Consider the following 23,976-nt stretch of genomic DNA (forward strand, 5'->3'; position numbering starts at 1 on the left):
AGAGCCCAGTGTGGGGCTTGAACTGTGAGATCATGACCTGAGCCAAAATCACGAGTCAGATGCTTACCCACCTGAGCCCCCCAAGTGTCCCTGGAAGAATTCTCTAACAATTAATATAAAAAATGTGAATTTTTATCTTTATTGTTGCTTTTAATGATTTGAGAACATGAAGCAAAAGGACAGTGCAAGTGGCCTACTCTTCAGCTGCTGTCCCTGGCTTCTTAGACCTTTTGGTTTTATGTGTTCGTTTCAGTGGGTTCAAGTAAAGCACATGATCCCAGGTTCCTGAAAGGCAAAGGATAAGTTTCTAATTTGTATGATACAAAGTTTTTATTTTTTAATTGTTCAAAGAAAAATTCTTCACTTTATTCCTAAAGTGACAAAGTTTAGTAATAGGACAAATCTGTTAAAAAGGGGACACTGAGCCAGATTTAGAGAATTGTTTAAACCATCCAAATTGGTATTTTTCTTAAAATCCAAGTCAGGGGATCCTTCTTAACCTGAATGCCTACGTTTTTGTAATATAGCAAGGCAGTTTAATTGGAAACAGTGAAAATTGTTAAGCTCATCTATCCTGTTCTACAAGGGAGACTGGATGTTTGATAAAATAGATACTGACAGTTGGACAGCAAATCCGGGATTTTAGATAGGTGTCACTATCAGTTTGAACCCTTTGGCGCCAGAATCTCCCGACATTTAGAGGTGATGCAAAATACATTAGGGCTCTCAGGCATTAGCTATAGAGTTGCCAATCCCTGAGGGTTAGATGTAAATCCCCCCCCCCCCCCCCCCCCCGCCAAAAAAACCCTGAACTGGTGTTAGAAAGTAAAGTAGGACTTGCTATTGAAGCTAATTAAAAATAATAAGAGTAGGACTAGCTCTTTTCCCCCCTTCTATACAATCTATCCGTACCATATTTTTGGACCGTTTTTTTATATAACTCTTACTTTTCAAGACTAACAAGAACCTCATGTTGAGTATTTTTAAACTGCTTCCAGCTTTTACAAATCAGTTTTTGTTGCAATAAAAATGGTCCATTTTTCTTTTATAGGAATCCAATTTTCATAAACTGGAAAAAAAATTGCAGAGACTGCTTAGGTTTCCTTGGGGCTTTGAAAAATATTTTTCAGAGGGCCTGGAGTTCTTTGTGGTTGGCACAGTGATGTCATTGACTGACCATTTCACTGGAGTCAAAGACATTATCTGAGCCATCTGATTCTCACACTTTCATTTTCTGTGCATAGTTTATGTAGCCTGCCTCTTTTTCTTTGAATACTTTGACATTAACTATTCTGTTTATTTTATGTATTATATATTATACATGCACATTTTTTTCTGTTCTGATTTATTTTTTTCAAACATTAAATCACAATCGAAATCGCAGTTGCACTTTTAAAATCCTCCTGAATTGAACTGAAAATTATTTTCTTAATATATAAAAAAAGATCTTTTTTCCACAGTTTTAAATGTATAATTTTTTTCTGAGACAAGGACTCTACGTGTAAAAATTAGGCTAATCTCTTTAGCTATAAGGCCAGTATGCTTAGGTATTCAGTCAGTGTTTTCATTTGAAAAAACCTCAAAATTACATATTCTCAATCTAAAAGGCATGGTATAGTGTTCACAGAATTACATGTTACTCTTAGAACTGAATATCATGAGATTATTTCAAAGCAGTTATTCAAAGGAGAAATCAAAATTATTGTCTTTGTTACAACGCTTAATTTGGCTAGTCAGAAATTTCTATTGAGAGGAATGTAAATATGCCTATAAAATTGATATCAATTTTAAATGTAATCCAAACTCTCCCATTCTAATAAAGTTTTAGCGACCTTCATTACTGAGTAAGTAGTATAGAAAGTATATGGAAGGATCAAAAGAAAATGAAAAGAACCTCCTAGAAATAGTTCCTGTGATAGACCTTGAGACCAGCCATTGTTCAACAGTATTTTAGGGACTAAATACATTGGTATATACTTATGAAATCTTTTAAAGATAATTGTTAACTAAAATACTGCCTTGTTTAGTGTGTTATTAATTTTTTATCAAAAATTATTATAGCTTGGGGCGCCTGGGTGGCTCAGTTGGTTGGGCTTCCAACTTTGGCTCAGGTCATGATCTCACGGTTCGTGATTTTGAGCCCTGCATTGGGCTATGTGCTGACAGCCTTGGAGCCTGCTTCAGAATCTGTGGCTCCCTCTGCCTCCACTTTTCCCCTGCTTGTGCTCTGTCTCTCTCTCAAAAATAAATAACCATTAAAAAAAAAACTTTAAAAATTATAGCTTATTATTTATTAATTTATTTTCCTATTAATTTTGCCCAGAGGAGAACATTTATGAGAAACCTTTAAAAAAAACTCCTGACTTTAGTAATTTTTTTTCGAGTACAGTGGTTATAAAATGAAGCAACCAAATTCCATTTTCACCTATCCATTGCCAAAACATTTTTTTAATACTAATTCCCACACATAGGAGCAAAGAAGTACTCTGATACACCTCTCCTCTGTGGGAATTTAAATGGATAAAACCTTTGTGGAATACATTTGGTAATCAAGAACAAGATCCTTACATTGTTCACTTCCTTTAACTCTGTAATTTCATTTCTAACAATTTATCCTTATGAATTAATTAGAAATAAACCACTAGATAAATGAACTACGAAAAAAAATAAGTGATTGGGGTGCCTGGGTGGCTGTCAGTTAAGCGTCCAACTTTGGCTCAAGTCATGATCTCGTGGTTTATGGGTTCAAGCCCCGTGTCAGGCTCTGTGGTGTTAGCTCAGATTCTCTCTCTCTCTCTCTCTCTCAAACGTTAAAAAAAATTTTTTAAAGTAAGTGTGTGTCAAAGAAAATTAATGCACTGAGTTTAGTGATTAGTGTACACCTATCTAATTGTGGAGTAAATGTTATTTTTAGCACCTGCTTTTGTGCCACATGATTTTGTCCACATATTAGATTATAATACTCCAGTGTTCTGATTTAAGGGCATAAATATGAAGGTCAAAATGGGTAAAAATAGCATGACAGTAGATTATGACAATAGATTCATTGATTTAATTGCAATATGTAAACATATTTTCATTTTAAGACAAGCCTATTTTATTAAAGAATATATAATATTAAAAAACAAAAATTTGCTGTATATACAAGGTATATACAAGACACTGTTATACCTTTTATCGACTCTTTGTTCTTGGCATACATGTTTGCATAGGTCCCTAATATTTATTCCTAACTGTATCTAGTTTGAGATATTTGCAAGAGTTGCTTCTCAGTTTAAATGCAATTATGTTAAATCATGATTAAAACACTTAGAGTAGAACTTCTTTATAGAAGCCAGTGGGGTTGGGTAACAATATTGTATTTACTTTTAAAAGTTGCTTTGCTTCAAGGTATATTGTTTGGTCTAAAAATATCTAGATCTGTGCAAATCTTTATTACAATGTATTAGGTTACCCAAATAGCATTGTTTTTCATATATGTAAACATTTATTTCAAGATTAGTAATCAGTGCTATACCTAGTGATTTTAAGTTCTTCCTTCTTTCATCAATATTAACCAAACTGAAATGTATGGTGAAATTTCTTAAAGTGAATAAAACCATTTATGAGAAATAACACCATGTGACACGTAAAATTATATCTAAGGTAATGACATTTTACTCTTTAGCTTGTGGAATGGTGAAAACAGGAGAATAAGTAGCAATAGCTTTGTAACACAGTTCTGATGGGAACGTTAAATCAGTGCAAATAAGTAATTTTACACTATGAGACTTGCTGTAACATAATTCGTATTACATTAAATTGCTTTTTAAATACATAGCCATTCTGCCAGTATCTTTTCTTATTTCAGGAGGTGACATGTCTTAGAAGCCTTTTAAAGTTTCAAAGAAAAATGTTAAAGCCTTTTTTTTTTTTTGGTGTAAATCAGCGTGTACAAAAACTAATAACTTGCACTTATTTGTATCATGTATTTCATTTGATCATCAATAGTGTGTGAGGTAGATAAGGGAAAGAGTAGTATTGTCTCTTTTTTAACAAAAGAGAAATGAAGATTTAGAGATTGTTAAGGGACTAGTCCAAAATAGTGAAGACTTTACTATTACACCACTATGGCCTCCAAAAGGCCAGCAGATTTATTAGTCTAACAGTGAACTGTGCTTTATAGTGTCTTAGCATAAATGTTATTAAAATTCAGAATTAGATAGGTGCAGCACAACATTGTTTACCTACTTTGCTTTAATACATTTGACATGATTTGTTGCAAATTGGTGCTTCAGATTGCTTGGAGGCAAGTTGCTAAAAATGTATTAATGCATTAAGTTAATTAGTTCAGTACTGTTAAATTCTCTTAAATACTTATTAGTTCATTAAGTTCTCCACAGAATAAAGAAAAATAAAAACAAAAGTTCTCCACAGAATCTAATCATATAAAAAATGAGAATTAAATGAGTAAAATAATCTGTCTATAAGGGTTAATAATAGCTTATGCAAATCATTTCTTTAGCTAATTACCCAATGTAAATGTTTATATACATGATGCTGTTGTTTTATACCTATGTATGAATCCTCATGTGTTAGTCTTAACTGTCTTCTTTGTTTAGACATTTTATAGAGACACCAATCTTCCTAGCCTTAAACAAAGGCTTAACTCTGCTGCTTGCACACTAATGATTTGCATTTCCCAAGGAGAATTGAATTAGGTTTTATTAGTAAATTGGGCCTATAATTTTTAAGGCCAGATTTTTATTAGATTATCACACATCAGCATTAGCAAATTGTAAACTTTACTGAAATAAAGAAATACAAGTCAAAATTCAAGGCTTAGAATCCTGGAAACTTGGGAAGATGTTTTATCCTAGAGAAATTATACTCCTGACTTCCAAAAATATTTTAAGTGATTTACTTTCCTTTGGAAATTTAGAAGCAAGAGAAGAAGTTGGCAACAAAACTGCCCTCGTTAAGTTTGTGGTAATTTTCAGTCTGGTGATCTGAGCAGAGTGTTGGGAGGCATACGTGTTAGTTATATATAAAGTCCAAAGATGCTCCCAATGAAAATGAAATTTACTGTCATTTTATTAGGACTTTTATTTAGAAGAAATTCAGCATAACTGAGTCTATAAATAAAAAAAGTAATCGGACTATGACTAGATCCTATAAAAATGTTAACACATCAATTATGGTGTAGCTTTGTACTAGAAGAAATGACATGGAAGTTAATCCAGTCATGACCGGGAAGTTAATTATATCACCACCTTTTAAGAATGATTATCTAGTGTTAAAGTTTATACATTTTTATATGTATTAATTGTATTTCATTGACTATACAAATATATAAAAATTAGTTGTAAATTTAAATGGAAAGAAAATAGAAAGTCCATAAGCAAAGATGACTGCTTTTATGACATATTTAACCTGTGAACAATGCTCTTATTTAAAAAAAAAAAAAGACATTTTTTTTAAGGGAATAGGATGTACATTGCCATTATAAAGCCTTGCTTATTGACATTCTAATGAGAATAACAAAACTGTAAGCAATTTGTTTGGTAAACAGCACCACTCCCTCCAAAAAATAAAAGAGAGGAAAACACATCATGTCTTTTATTTCCTGTAAATCTGGAGTTGGTGATACTGAGTTTACTCTTAAACTCAGAGATATTCTCTAATTTAAAGTTGATTTATTGTAACCCATCTGTGTTTTGATTGAACTAACCATGTAATTTAAGTATTTATGAACAATTGTTTAAAAAAAATCCTTATGTTAGAAATGCTAAACCAAATATTTTTTCTTATTTGTTTTAAAAAACATGAAATCTAGAACCTATAGGTTTTTAAGTATAATATTAATTAGTTCCCATATTTTCCATATTGCCCATAGTCCTTCCAGATGTGCTATTACAAATAGTTCACCCCTCAGATATGAGCCATATGGGTTCTGTAAACTGATTTGCACTTATTTTGAATAGGAATTGTATGGATTGCAGATGAATTATTAAAGTATATTTATAATTGCCAAATAAATCTAAGTGCAAAATATTAAACTAATAAATGAGAAAAGAATGTGCAAATTAAGACCTGCCTGCTTTAATAAGTTGAGTGGTTACCTTCTCAGTTTCAACGAGAAGAAAAGAGTTGCCCTTTTTTAAAAAAAATTTTTAGTTATTATGTTTTTTTTTTTAAAAAAAGAAAAGGTCTATAAAACTGCTTACAGAAGTATCTAAGACAAAAACAAGGAAATATAATGTTCTAAACTGAGCCAGTCCAAACCACTTGAGCTGCTATGACAGCTCATAAAACTGAGAGTAGTTTTTAACTGGGCTCTGTTTTACATTGCCAAAGTGAATTTTCCTTGCAGGAAGTAGCCAGAGGGTTTATTTAGTTTCCAGTCCATGGCTTTGATCTTTCTGTACTGTCACATCTCGGGTTACATAGCCCTTTTTCACTGCAGTAAATCTGCAACAGTTAATGAGAATAAAATTTCCTCCTCCTTACTGATCGCATGCTGTTAAATGCCAAACCACAGCCAACTGCGTATTTGCAAAATTTAGCTACAATGTATGAAAACAGTGCAATCAATTTAATCTTGTTGTCTTTGTAATTCATTTTATTGGGCTTTCTTCCTTTTTAAGTGACCTACTTTATCAAGTAAGTGGTTGCAAAGCCAAAACTGGGAGAAAGATTTAGAATGTTTAATAAACTAAGAAGAGAAAGGTGTGCGTGTGTTGGGGAGGAGAGATGAAGAGGTGGGTGTACATGCATGTGTACCACCGTTGGGATTCAAATTGGGTTTTCTTTAATGCTTTTGAAAGACCAAGCCTTCTTTTCTCCTCAGATAAAATAAGCTGGTTTATTATTACTTTGATTATGTTGTATGTTCTGTTTCAACATATATTTGTACTTAATGAGTTTATTTATTAATAAGCAGAATATTATTTTTTACTTTTGATTGCATACATTACTTTTGCGTCTATAGTATTTAATGGAATTTAAAGGATTTCAAAAAGTTTGATCTCTACATTATAAGAGCTTTCTTAAAGTAAAAATAACATTGTTATAAGCATCGAACAAACCATCTCATCAAATGGGTCCTGACACATACTGGTGTGGTGATATATAAATATCTGTTGAATAAACTAATGCAAATTTAAAAAACACATAAAGCAAGCTGAATCTTGTACATTATTAAATATATACATCTTCATACTGAAGTACAATAAAATCTTTTTTTAATTTTCATTTTTGGCTACAGTGAAATCTCTCAATTGAGGCATTTTTTGATCAGTTTATGTTGTTAAATTTATTTCACTCACACCTTTAATCTTCTGTCTTATTTTGTAGTTGGCAACTGGAACTTATAGGTCAAGAAATTCACACTTAGAGGCCATTTTAGATGATAGCCATTGATATATAATACTTTATTAATATTATATATTTATACAGATCATATTTATATATATTATTAAATATAAAAGAAAGAAAGCTGCTTTTCGTTTCTCACCATTGAAGTCACAGTTACTGTTATAGCCATCTGCTTTCACAGGACAAGGTATTTCTAGTCTCATAAAAATCAAAATGTTAGGATAAATCAATAGTGTGTAACATCCATTCATTGATTTACATAACTATCATAAAAACAATGACTAAAAGTGTATTGAAACTCAGAATATTTCTAAATTGGAGGCGGTAAAGTCACATCTGATAAAACTGAGAAAGGACCCACTTTTGGGACAGTACTAGTTGTTAGATAGCCTAGTAAGAAAGGAGGGTTGGAAAGTAGTGGTTTGAAAATTTTAAAAGGGGCACCTTACTGCCCGAGGCCTTTTCAGCAGGTGTTACATATAATGTAGAAATGTTGAACTTTAAAATTTTACTTCTCTTAGAATTATTATGTTTTCAAATAAGCCTTTCTAGGTGTACTTTCTCTGTAACATCATAGTTTGCATGTGAAAGAAATGATTGAGGCTAAAACAAAATTTTAGACTGTGCATAAGGCTGTTCTATAGTTGTTTTTTTTGTTTTGTTTTTCTACAACTTAAATCTGCATCAGACCATTAGTCCATAAGCCCCCAAAAATTCTGGATTTGAAAGTCCACAGAAAATTTCTGCACAAAATAAACTTTTTAAAAAATTTTTGTTGTTCTTTAAAAAAATCTAGGGGGGCCTGGGTAGGTCCATCGGTTGAAGTGTCCAACTCTTGATTTTTGGCTCAGGTCATGATCTTGTGATTGATTCCTGGGTTTGAGCCTGACATTGAGCTCTGCATTGACAGTTCAGAACCTGCTTGGGATTCTCTCTCTCCCTTTCTCTCTGTCCCTCATCCACTCATGCTTTCTCTCTCAAAGCAAATGAATAAACTTAAAACAATTTTTTAATAAAATAAAAATAAAAGTCTAAACAAGTGAAGCCACTCACAAAAGTGTTTCTGTAACATGAACAGTCAAGTCCAGTTTTAAATGAAATTACTGGAAAGGAATAGAAACAATGCAGGCTTCAGTACCACAGAGACTTAATCTTTATTCTAATTGTATTATTTGGAAAGTTATTCTCTAAAATGATTTTGCATCTATCTACAGTCAGATGTGTTGATTAATACTGATGGTATGTACTGAAATATTTTTGCTGAGTTCCAGGCAATATGCTAATTGCTGTTTATTACATTCCTTATCTAATTTAATCTTAACAGCTCAGATAAGACCTTATTATTAAGGAAACAAAAGCTTATCAAGTTAAGGAACTTGCCCACAGGTTATCATTCCACCACCTAATCTCTTCTCTTACTTTTACCGATCTTTCTTTCTTCCCTTCTTCTAGAATGAAGGAAATGTTCTTTTATTCAAAGTCCAGTCAGTTTATTTTGCTCTCAACTCCATCCCTTCTTGCCTTCTCAAAGACTTCTTTCATGTCATCATTATTTTCCCTTCTACTGGATCATTCTTTTCAGCATACAAACATAACCTGGAATCCCCCTCATTAAATCCTTTTTGGTCCCACATCCCATTTTAACTACTGCTCATGTCTCATTTTCCTTCATAGAATACTCCTCAAAAGACTCCCATATACTCTCCAGTTTCTCCAGTCTAGTTGAAATCATGAGTTAATCTTCATGTTGCCAAATCTAGTGGACCTTTCTCGTCATTAACTTGGCAATGTTCGGCACAGCTGTCATTCTTCCCCAGTGTCTTCTGCCAGGTATTTCTCCTCCATTTCACCTTTAAACACTGGTTACTTCAGAGCTTCAGTCCTGTTCTCTAACACCCTTTTGAAAGGCTCTCTCTTCTACCTACATCCCCTGCCTAAAGGATTTCATCCAAATTCCATGGCCTTGAATAATGATCTGTAAGCTTATATTTTTATCCGAGACCTCTCCTCTGAGCACCCACCATTCCTGTCACTGTTTAAAATACCTAATTGAATGTTTAATAAGATCAAACAAGTTTTGATTTCCTACATGCAAATAGGTCCTTCCCTTAATCTTCCATCTCAGTGAATGTCACCATCATTCAGTAGGTCAAGGCATAGACTTTGGAGTCTTTCTTGATTCCTCCCTTTTCCTCATATACTACTTCCTCAAAGATTCTTTTTCCAATGAAACTATCAAAGCAGCACCTTCTCCCCGATCCTATAGTTACTGTCAGTTTTAGCCTCCTAATCATCTATTCTGTTGTACCCTTGTTCATCTCCCTCCTTCCACAAGAATCCAGTCTCCAGAAGACCAAAAACTTAGACTTTTGTATTCAAAATAGCATCTACAGTGCCTGGCACACACAACTAGCTTCTCGGTACTTATTTGCTTACTAAATGAGTTATAAGGGTCAGTGCCATTCTTCTAAACACATATATGTCTTACTCCATTTCCCATGCTGTATTTCACTTTCAGTGTTAACTTGTTTTATTACAGTATCTTAATTTTCTATTTAATCTTTTTCAGTATTCTTTCAAATGTGCAATGTATAGTATTTATTAAATATGCAATCAAGATATATAGTATTATGTGCTTCTATTATAAAATTTGGGATAGGAACCTATGCTATATGGGAAAAAATTTTTTAATGTTTTATTTATTTCTAGGAGAGAGAGAGAGAGAGAGAGACAGCGTGAGCAGGGGAGGGTCAGAGAGAGAGGGAGTCACAGACTGAAACAGGCTCCAGGCTCTGAGCTGGCAGTCAGCACAGAGCCTGACGCGGGGCTCGATCCCACAAACTGCGAGATCATGACCTAAGCGAAAGTCGGACACTTAACCGACTAAGCCACCCAGGCGCCCCATAAAAGTTCTTTTAAATGTTAAAGATACTGTGATGAATTTTCTTAGATAAAATAGAGTGATAGATTTCATAATTTTTTTTGCATTTTAAGCTAAGCAGTGCAGTACTTGACAAAGAATCACATTATTACTGAAATACGACCCCTTGAATTACACAGGCTGCTTAATAAAACATTATACTTTGATGGTCTGATAATTCCCTAGAATTTAGTTACTTCATTAGGACAGTAAGCACTTTGGAAAGATTCATCCAGAGAGCAGCTTCTAGTGGTTTTGTAATAAACAATGCCTCTTTACAACACATCAGTGTCCTACAAAAAATACTTTAAATAATTGTGTGATTTGAGGAAAGGCACTGTGTCAAAGACTTTGATGTGAATATTGATTTCTGATGCCACCCATCTCATGGGCAACAGTTTACTGAGTAGAAACCTTTCCTCTTCATAGCAGATAGGTGGGTAGGTAGATAGACAGGCAGATAGCAATACCCAAGGGAATACATGACCCTACATTTTATTTTAGTCTTTGAACTTCTTTTAACACTGATATCATAGCTATTGATGAATTCTCAAAACTTTTAATTGAAAGAGTTGTAGATTACAAATGATTTGTTTCAGCTTTTCTCATTAAAAAAAAAGGCAATAAACTTCCATTGGTAGTTGTTTGGAAATGGAAGAGATGTCTGGAATTAAAGGGATTAATTATGGACTATAATCCTATGGATTATAATCGTGTAAGAATTTTAGGTCAACATGCAGTCTTTCAGTAGTAGCCGAGACCACTTAGTAATCTTCTAACTGCTTAATGCCTCTAGCAATTAAATACAACTCAGACCTACTTCAGAGAGACAAGTGGGAGAGTCTGTAATATAATCAATTTTCCTTTTTAAAATTTTTTAAATGTTTATTTATTTTTGAGAGAGAGAGACAGAACACAAGGAGGGGAGGGGCAGAGAGAGAGGGAGACAAAGAATCCAAAGCAGGCTCCAGGCTCTGAGGTATAAGCACAGAGCCTAGCACGGGGCTCAAACTCATGAACTGTGAGATCATGACCTGAGCTGAAGTCGGACGCTTAACTGACTGAGCCACCCAGGCGCCCCTGTAATAAAATCAATTTTCAAATGTTACTTTGTTTTTATATTTGAGAAGAATGATTGGTAATTTTCCAAAGTGTATACATCTATTTAACGGTTAATTGTTAGTGAGTGTAAAATCTGTGTATGTCTATGTTGGTTTTTATGTAAAAGTTATACATTTCTAGTCTCATTTCAGATTAGAGAGGCACAGTCAACAAATTACTTCTTACTCCCTTTAATTAAGTTAACTATAAAATAATTAGTTCTTTGAATAGACTTATAAACAGGAGATTGATTTCCTGAATATCTTCTCTTTTGTGAACATATTTTCTTATGTTCTATTTCAAGTAATATCAATTAAGTCTATTTTCTTTGTTTAGCTTTATCTAGAATTGATACATCCCATTTTTTCAGAAATTCTTTCCATTTCAGGTTTTTCCAGCTAAAAACAAAGCACCTTCATATTGGCCTGTCAGAAATTAAAAGGCAGTACAGTCTTAAAAAAGAATCCAGGATTGTGTGGACATTATCAAGTGGCTAATTAGAGCCCCTCAAATGTGAAAGGATGGGAGGAGGCTTCTATGAACATAGTTAGGCAAGTAAATTTTTAAGTTGCAACTGTAACCTAAAACTTACATCTTTTCAAATTGATACAAGAAACCCCATAAAATTATATTTACATGGGTGTTCAGGCTTCATGCTAAGATCTTTTTTGAAGTAGTTAAAAAAAACAAATTCTTTAAAGTGTCAAAAAGTTTTTTTTTAAAGTTCTCTGGGTTTTAAGGACTTTATAAATATTGGACTATTGTAATTTAACTTGTTCTCTGTATACACTGGGGGAAAAAGAAACTATTACAATTTCTTGTAAATTGTTGCTATTTTGCCTTTTGCCCCTAAAGTCTTGGGGTGGCGGTACTGTTTGCCATCAGCAAGTGGGCACCATAGTCATTTTAAATAAATCAATTTGTAATCTTTCCTTGTCCTGCATACTTGAAAACCCTAATATAGCTATACCTATATGCTACTTTGAAATACTGCCTAAAACCCTATACTGCCTGTAATCTCAAAAATGTACAGTCAGTGCATTACCATCTCCCTGAAGATTTCTCCTCATAGTTGCCCAGCTTTGCTTATAAGTCCCAGATTGTCAGGTTGGCACAGCCCCAAGATAGCGAACATCACAGAATGAAAATACCCTATCCTAGACACGTCCATGACCCATGCCCTTTTCAGAGAGCAGTAAACCTGAGTACAGAAATGTGTGCAGTTTGGGAAGTGATGATTTTTGTGGAATAACTAAAAACCTTACCCTTGATTTACTACTTTCAAAATAAACTCACTGAATATAAAATAAGGTAGAGACACGTTCCTGGTATTTCCATCCCAACATGTGTTGTATCATTTGCATCAATCATGATACAGACTCTGAAGGGTTTTGCTTGAATAACCTTATTTATACAAGCAGTCTAGTCTCACTATGGTAAAAGGAAGGTATGATTGGCCATGGCATTATTTTAGTGCAATAACAATTAGTTGCCTATGTATAGGCATAAATCTCTATGAATTATGTAACAGCTCTATAAAAGCAAACGGAAAGCATGTGTAAGAAGCATGCCAGATATGATCGAGTATCTCCTAACTGTCTAGATTATATGGCAGGAGCCAGAATTTCATAAGTATTTTTAGGAAAGGCTCTATCATTTTCATATGTCATAACAATAACAACACCAAATATATAATCTCCGTACTGTTCTTATAAGAGACTTGGAAGTATAATAATCTCAAGGCAGATGTTAAAAGGGCTAGCCATTATTCTTATTTTACAAGGAGAAATCATGACAGTTACAAATATAGGCAGAAACAAGTTATATCAGTAGAAGCAGAAAGCATACCCAGATATTCAGGGTTTGAGGTCATTGCACCCCACTAACTTTAATAAAATTCAGGAGTTATTGATAAGTTCACACTTAAGTTAGTTTTGCTAATAAACATACTTTCCATTTCTTAAGGGATAAAAATGCCCATGTACATCAGTGATAAAAAAAAGTATGTTTTCTTATGTTGCTTTGAAAATAACTTTAATTTAAAATATGGCAATAGGGTACAAAGTCAGAAAAGTAATTGTTAGAATCATATACATTCCAGTCTACACTGAATTTGCTTGGTATCAGTGCAATGTGGGCTCAAAGCCTGCTGGCCCCATTCTGTGAAGATGGTATAGAAATACCTGGCTTTATCATCAGAACACTACAGTCTGGTTGAACAGAGTGATTTAAATCGGTCCATATCTTGACAGTCATAATTAGCTTTAGACATAAACAGAAAATGATTTTGGATTTTTTTGTTTTTGTTTAGTTTTTTTACAGACCCACGACAACAAACGTATTCTCAAGGACAAGAGAGCTTATAAATTCTAAGAGTAGAGATTTACTTTAGTAACTGTTTTTTTAGTGCTAAATGCAATGTTGGTCTATTATATAGTACACTGAGATTTTAAATGCTCTAGAGGACACTAAATAACTATGAAATATTTATCTGACCTATAGTGATTACTAAATTAGTGGCTGAAAGTATTTATGTAACACTGTCCAACATAGATATTTTAAAATATCACAATGTAAGGCAATGCCTTTTGTTGTATATTTAATATTATAAACTTAGTCTGGATCAAATTTTCATACTTCCATGCTTAGCTATTTAAAACAATGTACTTTTGGGTACTGGGTGGCTCAGTCGGTTGAGCATCTGACTTCGGCTCAGATCACAGTCTCATGGTTCGTGAGTTCAAGCCCTGTGTTGGGCTCTGCCTGGAGCCTGCTTACAGATTCTGTATCTCCCTCTCTCTCTCTGCCCCCTCCCCTGTTTGTGCTCTCTCGCTCTCTCTCAAAAATAAACATTTAAAAAAATAAAATAATAAAAATACGCACTTTAATTTGTTTAAACATAGTTTCTATTATCCATACTTATGCCCTCAATTTTAGAAAAATGTCACTTGGTTTGATTTTAGGTGCAAAAAAAGTCTTTACCTGTCAACCACCATTTGATTTTTATTACCCTAAAAATTACTGAGATGAACAAGTAAGTGGAATATGGCATAAATTGGAAACTCTACATGAAGCTTCTTACACTTGATAAGATTTTTGAGATTGTTTTTTTTTTTTTTATAACACTCATCAACCTCTTATGTAAGGTAGTAAAAGAAAGTGAAAAGTTTTAAAGTATATCAAAATATCCCCAAACTGTATTATTTATTTAAGGATTTTGGAGACAAGATTTTAACAAAAGCTTAACATTAATTTTTCATTTATGAGAGAGTGTTCTGTAGCATGCACATTAGATAGCCCTGTTTACTCTGATTGTATCCACATGTCAGATTTCTGTCTGTTTTGTAAAGAAAGATGGGGGTTTATATAGCCCATGAGCACAGCACTCATGATAATTGTAGATTCTGTTCCATATCTTGAACTTGTTCATTTTGATAGTGCATTATCACTTTAAGATTCTGGGTGCTGCTTAACTTACAGTAACCGAAGGTCATTATTCATATTTTTACTGGACTAAAAAGTTTTGAGTACTAGCATTAACTTTTGAATTATGCTCAAGGTCTTAGACTTTGCAGCATGTTTAGTTTCTTTTCATTTCTTATTAGTATTTTTCAGTACTTAATAGTCTCCTGCTCTCACCTCCAACAAGAACTTCTCTCTGTTCAACATCAGAAACATTTTCCTATTTGGCATGTGCTTTCTAGTTCCCCAAGCAGTATAAGCAAATTGGAAAGTTCAGCTGTCATTCTTGGAAGGTCATAGATCACACTAGCAGCCTGAGTAATCCAAGAGGTTTTAAGTATCATAGCATTGAGTTTAAAGTGAAATTTGCTCTGACAGGGCTGGCAGACCAATAGGAAAAAGAAATATTTGTGCTTGGAGAAGTGCATATGTAGAGACCAAGAGTATAACTGATGGCTGGAAGTGATTTCAGTCTAAAAAAACAAATCATTAAGAGAGTGCATAGGGGTAAAATACACAGTTCATATTTTAAAGAGTCTCAAAATGAACCAGCAACTAAGGTTAGCATTACATAGTAATTAGCTGTGGTGTTCAGGCTTTAACTCACTCAGTACCAGACAGTATGGTTAAACCATCACTGCAAAAACATTGCTGCTTATGTTATATTCACTACTTTAAGCCTACCGCAGTAAGTTTTGTACCTTAAAAAACCAAGGTATTATGACAGATTATATAAATGTTGAACCAGTAACAGACAAACAATTATTCAAAGGAGGTGCTAATGACTCAGTTTATTGACCTCGGGGTTACTTAAGCAGCTCAGTAGGCTCCCTGAACATTTGGTGTTATGAAATGAGGCATTGCTTGATAGTATAGAACTGACAATTTCAAGAAGCCCTTGCACTTAATTGAAGAAATAAAAGTTAAAGATGACTAGAATGGCATCTTTTAATTATTAAAAGATTATTATAAAAGGTTTGAGACCATTATAGGTTTGAGTAAATATGCACTTCAGGTTGATAATCACATTTGACAGCTACCATTAGGAGCCTACAAGAGTATTTTTTTTTCTGTTAAATTGCTACAAATAAGGAAAAAGAAAATATCTTCTCATAGTTCCAGTTATTTCTTTCAAGTCATTGTTCTCTTCAAGCAAGCCAATTCTGAGTCACAGGAATACAATGTTGATAATTTCTTTTCTTGAGTGTGCAGAACAGATAATGAGTAAAGTGGAAGGGACTTCCAGCAAGATGGCAGACTGAGCTGACTCAGAAGGCACCCCCATATAGATATAAAAAAGGTGGATAAAATGTTAACAAAAATGTATAATCCATAGCCAAATTCACAAAGATAGGACACATACACATAAAAACCACACACAAGAATAATGTCTGAATGAGGCATAGGGTATATAATATAGGAAAATGGAACTGAATTCCTGATTAAGGCCTGGGAACTTCAATGGGCTGCCTTTTTCTCATCATTTGAAAAAAAGACTAGATTATTTTAATTCACCATTCTAGAGAAATGGCCAAAGCTTAACCTTCTGCCCCAAGGCCCTAGGTTAGGAGGATAGTTATCCATGAGAAAGAGAAATCACAAGCTTTCTCCATGTGCATGCACGGGTTCAGAATTTATACTATCCATCTAATTTAGTGAACTCCCAAATCAAGAAATTACCATTAAAATTGTTTTCAGGACAGTGGAATCCCCTGGAGCCTTGATATATTAAAAACAAATACAGAACCTCTCTAGTAATATTTTTAAGTTCAGGGACTAACAGGCAAAAATAAATGAATAAATAAAGCAAACTTGAAGTGGAACACAATAAAAAAAATTGCAAAGCTCATGAAGAAAGTATTGTCACAAAGGAGAATTGTCAAGCATAACAGTAAGAAAGAGGGTTAGCATGCCCAGGAACTAAAGCTAATAGAAGACTATAACATTTTTAAAATACACATTTTGAAAATTAATGCAATGGCATAATAATGAAAATGTGCCAACTATAACATCTCCAAGTAAAAAATACAATTATTAAAATAGGTCCTGGAGATGGGTTAAACAGCAGATTAAGCATAAGAGAAGTGCGAATTAAATGAAATTAGAGGAGCATCAGGAAAATGGAATTTCTTTACCATTTGGAACAAATCAGTGACTATTTTACACATGCTTCTTCCATCATTACTACAAATTAGTTTTTATCTGAAGCATCTTAGTATAGTAACTAAATTGAAAGGATCTGTCCCCAAGGTGGTATATTTCCCCCTTAGAACTGACAGATGTCTTTTTAAAAATTTTTTAAAAATAAATTCCAGATGAGTACTTGAAGTACAACCCCCCACTACTCCTATCATTTTCCTTTGATTTTGGGGAAAAAATTACTTGGTTCAATTTCAGTAAAATATTCTTTAAGAGTCATTAGCCATTTTTATCAGAATAAAAGGAAAATTGATACTTATGCATCTAAAAGATTAAGAATAAAAACTAAATGGGAAATGACAGCTAACCTTGATATATATTGGTAACGTTCATCAGAAGACTGCTTAATTGTGCTCACCTCAATAATACAAAGGCTCAAGTTCAATCAGTAACAGTTCTTTTAGCAACCTAAAATATGCATTTATTGCATATAAATTAGACAAGATGCTTTTGACAGGTTCAGTGACAATTTTAGAAACTGCCCTTATAGTAGCAGTACTTAACATTCATGTACATTACATTTTCCAGTGTCCAAGACCATCAGCATCTTCTCTCATTTTCATAGACCCCCGCCCGTCACAACTTTTTTGCATATGAATGACATTCCTATTTAGCTCTAAATTATTTCACATTTATAAAAATGAGAACATTGACTATATGATAAATGCAATGGAAACCACATTCAATGTTAAATATGATGAGAAGGTCAAATTTGATAAAACTTGCTTAAAAACCTTGTGAAAGTAAATGAGACTCAGTGATAAGACAAGCTCTCCATCTAGTGGTTGGTTTGTAAATTACAAGCATTTAGATCTTGATTTAATCACACATCTAATGTTAGGTGCAATTTTATAGGCTTTATCTCATTCAGTCTATACTTCTCTTGTTACTATATATGAGAATTTCAAGGAAAATATGTTCTCTTCTGCCAGAATGGTCTAGTTCTTCCTACTGAATACAAAGGCAAGCTATTTCTACAGCCTGTGGTATTCATCTACATACATCTACATGGTATTCAACTACAGCCTCTTAGTTATTTGATGAAGCATATTCCCATGGTAAAGTTGTTTCATTCCAATGAACTATAACCTCTAAAACTTCAGCCAGTTTTGATATTCTTTCTTTTCATTCTCAGTTCCCAAATGGTAAAAGTATAACTAAAACACCTATTTCAAAAGAGAAATGGTACCATTTTTTTAAGTTTATGTTTATTTTTGAGAGAGACAGACAGAGACAGCGAGCAAGGGAAGAGCAGAGAGAGGAAGACACAGCTGTCAGCAGAGAGCCCGATGAGGGGCTCAAACCCACAAACCACGAGATCGTGACCTGAGCCCAAGTTGGAGTTGACCGATTGAGCCACGCTGGCAGTCCTCAAAAGTTATTTTAGAGAGCAAATCAGATGGTAAAGATTTGAGAGACCATGTCATGAGGATTGAGTAGATAAGAGTTGTGAAGTAACCATATTAAAGAAGAATTAAATTTCTTTTTGGTTCCAGAGGGCAATTCTAAAACTAATACAACCAGATTACAGGTTGTGATATAGGACTTTCTAACAGTTTGATGGGTCCATAAATGGAAGGAACTGCCTTGTGAATACTCCCATTCCTGGAGGTGTTCTGCAAAGAATTCATTAGACCCTTTTAAGGATGCTGTGAGTGGAAGCGTAGTCTAGCTTATTTCTAAAAAGGTTTCCAAGCCAAAGATTCTGTGGACCTGTGAAAAAGGAACTTGGCTTGAACTTATTTTTTATTTTATTTTTGTAGCATCCTCTAATATTTTCATCATTTGCTCTGCATTCCTTTTGCTGACTTGGGAATTTCAAAGAAGATAAAGACTTGTGTTGCTTTCATCGAACTTTAATAAAATAATGATAATACTTTTCACTTATGCAGCACTTTTCATCCAAGGATTTCAAAGTGCTTTACAAATATGCACTAATTAAGCCTCACAAACAGCTAGAGGTAGGTGATTTTCTTCCCTCCCTACGGGAATGTCAACCCTGGCACAGAAGTCTAAGTAGAGCCCCAGAGTGCTTACGATTCTTTACTGGCTGCTGGTCCCCTTGTCATGTGCTGCATGTGAAGGGCCACTTGTCATGCCTTGATTCCCCTTTTTCCCTTCTCTGAATCATCGCAGGTTTGGAAATATAATGAATGCTGTTAAAAATTTGTTTGAAGCCTTGTAAATATTATAGCAAATTCCATCTCCTGCTTGCTGAATGCTAATTAGATTTCTAAATGTTCATGTAAAAATAAAATCCTGATGTGATTTATATTTGTTGTTGAATTTTAAATGCAATTTCTTACTTACAAAGAATTTGTTATTTTCCTTTCTAGGCACCTCCAAATCATTGTTCTTGAAACAGAAAACTTAGTAGTAGATGGATTTGGGGGGCCCTTACCTTTCCTAGTTGTCTTTTCACAACACACAGTAACCATTTTTCTTTGAACTAGAAATAATAAATTTTTAAGAAGAGATTGCATTTCATTATTTTTCTAATTTAAAGGTCTAAAAAAATAATATCTAGACATTGAGGATAATGATTACATGACACTACACAGTCCTATTAAAAAAAAAATTAGTGGTCTAGTGGTGGCATATTCTGATCTAGAGGACACACAGCATTTTATGTAGGTTAGGAGGGCCCGGAAGAAAGTATGTACACATGGAAACATGTGCACTGTTAGATTAAATTCCAATATAAACGGTCAAATATACAGACTCTCATCTGAAGGAGAAGAGTCACACGGGGCAAGAGCAGATGCACTGTGTCACAGCTTAGTTTCTCTGGGTCTTCAGGATCCCTAGGGAGGGCATGCAAATGCCTCGTTACTGTGTACTCTGGGTCCTTCGTGGAACAGGAAAGCACAAGTTTTGCTGCCACACTTCCCTTTTATGTTCACATCTCTGTCTCCTTCTAGACACACTCACATAAAGAATCTATCTGCTCCTGTTTAAAGGAAACTCATGATTAGGCACTCCTGGTTTTGAACCCCATTCAAAAATAACAAGACTATATATCTTTATTCCAAGGGAGAAAGTGCAGCAAGTGTCCACATGTCCCAGAAGCATATCTAGCTTCAGGTGTTAGCATCCTGAAAAGTCCAGTGTCCCCTCTATATTAGAACCAAATAAGAGATTAGAGAATCAGGCTTTTCTGTTCCAGAGTGAATTTTATTCAGTAGATCTTGTGTAGATATAGCTGCTCTTTCACAGTACAAAAAGGACCTAGGACTTATGTCAAAGTACCATTCAAACTGGCCATAATGTTTCAGATATTCTTTTCTTAAACAGCAAGTTTGTCTGTGATATGTGATGGATAATTACAGAAAAACTCATTTTAAGAGTTTCCGATTTTTCTCCCTAAATTTTTTCCCCAAATAACATATCTGTGGAAGTTCAAACAATTTAGCCAGAACACACAAATGTCCTGGGGTGAACTGCTGACCACATAAATAATTGAACTTTATTTCAGTAAACTTGCAGGCTCAGAAACTGGAACTCACCGGTGTTCAAGTTTGGATCTCACTTTAACTTGACTTGGTGTGCAAATCCTTACCAACAATGTGACTGAGAATTAAAAAAACAAAATCTGAACATCCATTTGTCAATTCACATGAGGCAGATTGGATAATGTCTAAGTGTATTCTTTATCGTCTTGTCTGGCCACATGGGAATACAATGATCAGAAGCTCGCCTACTGGTCACAGAAATAAAAGACAGTTTTGCGGTTTGCATCTATAATGACCTCAGGCTCTCATAACCTTTTTTAAGGTCCCTTCCTCAATGAAGACAAGCTTGCCAAAAAGTCAGATATTCCCAATAGTGTTATAGGTCACCCCAAGGAATTTCTTGGGTTGGTACCAACATTGCCTCTGGGGAGCAGCTTGTTCTGCGCCAACATGGCTGCCAGTCTCCCTTCTGAGGATTCTCTTCTTTTAGATAAAAGTACAGTAATATTGCTATGAGTTCCTCTGGGAGATGTTCTGTCTTTAAGGTGTCTTTGCGTATTTCTTTACTGATCTACCCTGTGCCTCGTGTTTCTAAGCCCTTGGAAGCCTCTAGGTTTGATTGAGAAACAAAGATAAAATTAACTAGAGCTCAACCTAAGTCTCCTGCTATTAGGCCCCAGAAGAGATGCTAAAAAATGTAAGCAGTGTCTGAAGGCAGGAGATAAGTAGAAAGATGAAAAAGGAAGGAGTTGAAATGCATAAGCTATACGTCAGCGTTTACGTAATTGAGAGTTGTCTGGATACGTATTTGTTAGCCTTAGTGCTTCAGGAGAAAAAAAAGTCAATGGCCAACTTTTCCTCTCACTTTAAACTGATGCAGGTGTATCTGAGTTCATAAACTGCATTAATTTCTGTAACATCTTTAAAGCTACCTCTAGAGCAATGTTTTCCTACGTGATAGAATTAATTTTTTTTAATTTTTTAACGTTTTTAATTTATTTCTGAGGGAGAGAGACAGCCTGAGCAGGGGAGGGTCAGAGAGGGAGGGAGATACAGAATCTGAGGCAGGCTCCAGGCTCTGAGCTGTCAGCACAGAGCCTGCTGTGGGGCTCGAACCCACGAACTGTGAGATCATGACCTAAGCCGAAGTCAGACGCTTAACCGACTGAGCCACCCAGGCGCCCTCATCATAAAATTAATCTTTCTTCCCAGAACACCAGGAGATCTTTCCCAGGAAGGATGTGCTTCTATTTTGCCATTTCAAAATAAAATTCAGACTTAAAAATTTCAACCAAATTTCAGGCATCATAGACACATATTTAGAAGGAGCCCAAAAAGTTCATTTTCTTCAGGATCATTCACTTACAAATGCTAACCTAAAACTTGTATCTCAGAAATTCTGTTTCCCTGAATAATATGCCTTATATGTGTTATGGTTCTTTATATTTATTTAGTCCTACCTCAGTACGAACATGGATACGCATGCGTGCACATACACACTCAGATTATTTAAAGCCTTTAACATTTTAATAGTTATTTCAGTTGTATTTTAACCTAACCTCGTTTTGAGTTTTGAGAGCAAGGTAGTGCCTACATGAATGTATTTTTTAATCGTACTGAGATTTCACTGATTAAGTATGTTTCCACCTAGTATACTCCTCAAATAATCTTAAATCATTTAAATATATTATTTTTTTCAAAGTTTATGTTTCTATATTATAAATTGTTTTCCTCTGATTGCATACAAGCTCAGAAGCATTCACTGCATGAGCTGTGCATGAGCATGCTCTACCTGCCATCTGTGTCTGGCTAAATAAGTAGCTTGTCATTTGGCTAAGTGTTGGATAATTCTCTGATCCTTAAAAAGTGCTCTGGAGAACAGATTTTCTTTTAAATTTACTAATAGATGAAAGAATAATTTTTAAAGTGATAAAGTTTATCCACGCATCAAATGTCATCATAACGCTGAAGGTCATCTTTAGGCTTTGATTATTTCTATAAAGTAAACTGAAACAAAATTTATAATTATCTGTTGTAATTTAAAAGAAATGTAAGATTTTTTTTACTTGAGGAGTCAGAGAAGGATTTGCAGATCAAATCTGACTAACTCAAATGTTGTAAAATTCTGTCTTGTTCTAGTCATAGGCTTATAGTATGATTTGACCCTGAGTGAGCATTTTACTGCTAAAACTCAAAATGCATGCATATGGTTAACAATCCTATATGAAAATATCTTATTATAAATAACAAAACTCATTTTACTAGTTTTTGTGGTGTTGTTCCCTTGCAGTGTATTACTGATAATGCTAGCACATAAAATCTTTTCATATTCTGGCATAAAAGCCATATATGAATGTAATTTATTAAAACTTTCCTGCTCTGTCCTCCTCTCTGTCTTGAATAGTACCTGATGACAGAGGTTTCCAACATTTTTAACACAAAGTTAGAAATATTTGTTATACACATTTTTGTGGCTGTATTAATTTAGTAAAATTAATATATATTATATATATAACATGTATGTATATATATACATAACATGTATGTATATATGAAGAAGAAAAATGCTTAATGATAGCCACATTAAGCTCTTCTGCTGCTAGGAAGAAAATCTTGGAGGTGGAAAGTTCCCGGCCTCCCCTTGGCCTGACATTGTTGGTGTGTGATGAAAAATACAACTTATCATTCCTTTTTCTCTTTTCAGCCTTGGAATGGATGGCTTTGGCCAACCAGTTGGCCTTCTCGGACGGCCAGCCACCGCGTATGGATTCCGCCCTGATGAACCTTACTACTACAGCTTTGGAACTCGATAAAGTCACCCCTTTCCATGTGTACTCTGAGCTTAGAAGAAATCTGTGGGGGTTGGGCTAACTTTGAATCTTGGCTAATAATGCATGTTGATATTATTGTGGGTCTGTGTTTCTTTTTATTTTTTCCATGCTGGTAGCTACAAATTAACTCTGACCCCTCTGTCCTCTGTTAAGTCCTGTTGATGTTTGACACTGTTCACTCATCAAACCACCTCTTGATGCTGAATAACATTGCCCGTGTTATTCAAAGAGAAGCAAAAGAAAAAGCTGAAGAACAACTAGACTGGAAAACAAACACTACATTATGTACATGAAGTGACTAATTTAATTTCTATTAAAAAGGATAAAGTACAAATGAATTAGCAAAAGTCATGTGTTTCTATTTAATGTGTTTCATTAAGAGTTTCATGCTTATATAGGGTGCATATGAATTTTCTTTTTTCCCTGCCCTTTTTTCCCCCTTGTAAACTCTTAAGTGTTTCATGTGATGTGCACTACTTTAAAGTTTGTAAAAAAAAAATGTCACCTCATTGTTCCATTCCAGTCTGCCTTTTCAGGGTTGCTTCCCGAAGTTAATTAGGAGTTTTCAATTTTCCAGTGGAATGTGTGCCACAGGTTATGTTATGTATGCACAGAGTCTCTTCAGCAATTTGAATTCTTGCCTTTCTGATTTTAA

General features: G+C 34.3%; 1 protein-coding gene across 4 annotated transcripts in view; it reads left to right on the forward strand.

Annotated features, from left to right (window-relative positions):
• KIFAP3 (kinesin associated protein 3) overlaps window positions 1-23,659 on the forward strand; it is a 162,962-nt gene extending 139,303 nt beyond the window's left edge. For 3 of the 4 annotated variants that reach the window (XM_039235857.1, XM_039235860.1, XM_039235861.1), the window contains one exon: window positions 23,195-23,659. In XM_039235857.1, coding sequence (XP_039091788.1) covers window positions 23,195-23,303 — 109 coding nt within the window. In that variant the 3' untranslated portion in view covers window positions 23,304-23,659. Of the gene's footprint in view, window positions 1-11,765; window positions 11,923-23,194 lie in introns of those variants that run through there. The other variant, XM_039235858.1, reaches the window with a different exon arrangement.
• Window positions 23,660-23,976: the final 317 nt, after the last annotated feature.

This window comes from Hyaena hyaena, unplaced genomic scaffold (assembly GCF_003009895.1).
Source record: "Hyaena hyaena isolate Hyena2069 unplaced genomic scaffold, ASM300989v1 scaffold_103, whole genome shotgun sequence".
NCBI classification, from domain to species: domain Eukaryota; kingdom Metazoa; phylum Chordata; class Mammalia; order Carnivora; family Hyaenidae; genus Hyaena; species Hyaena hyaena.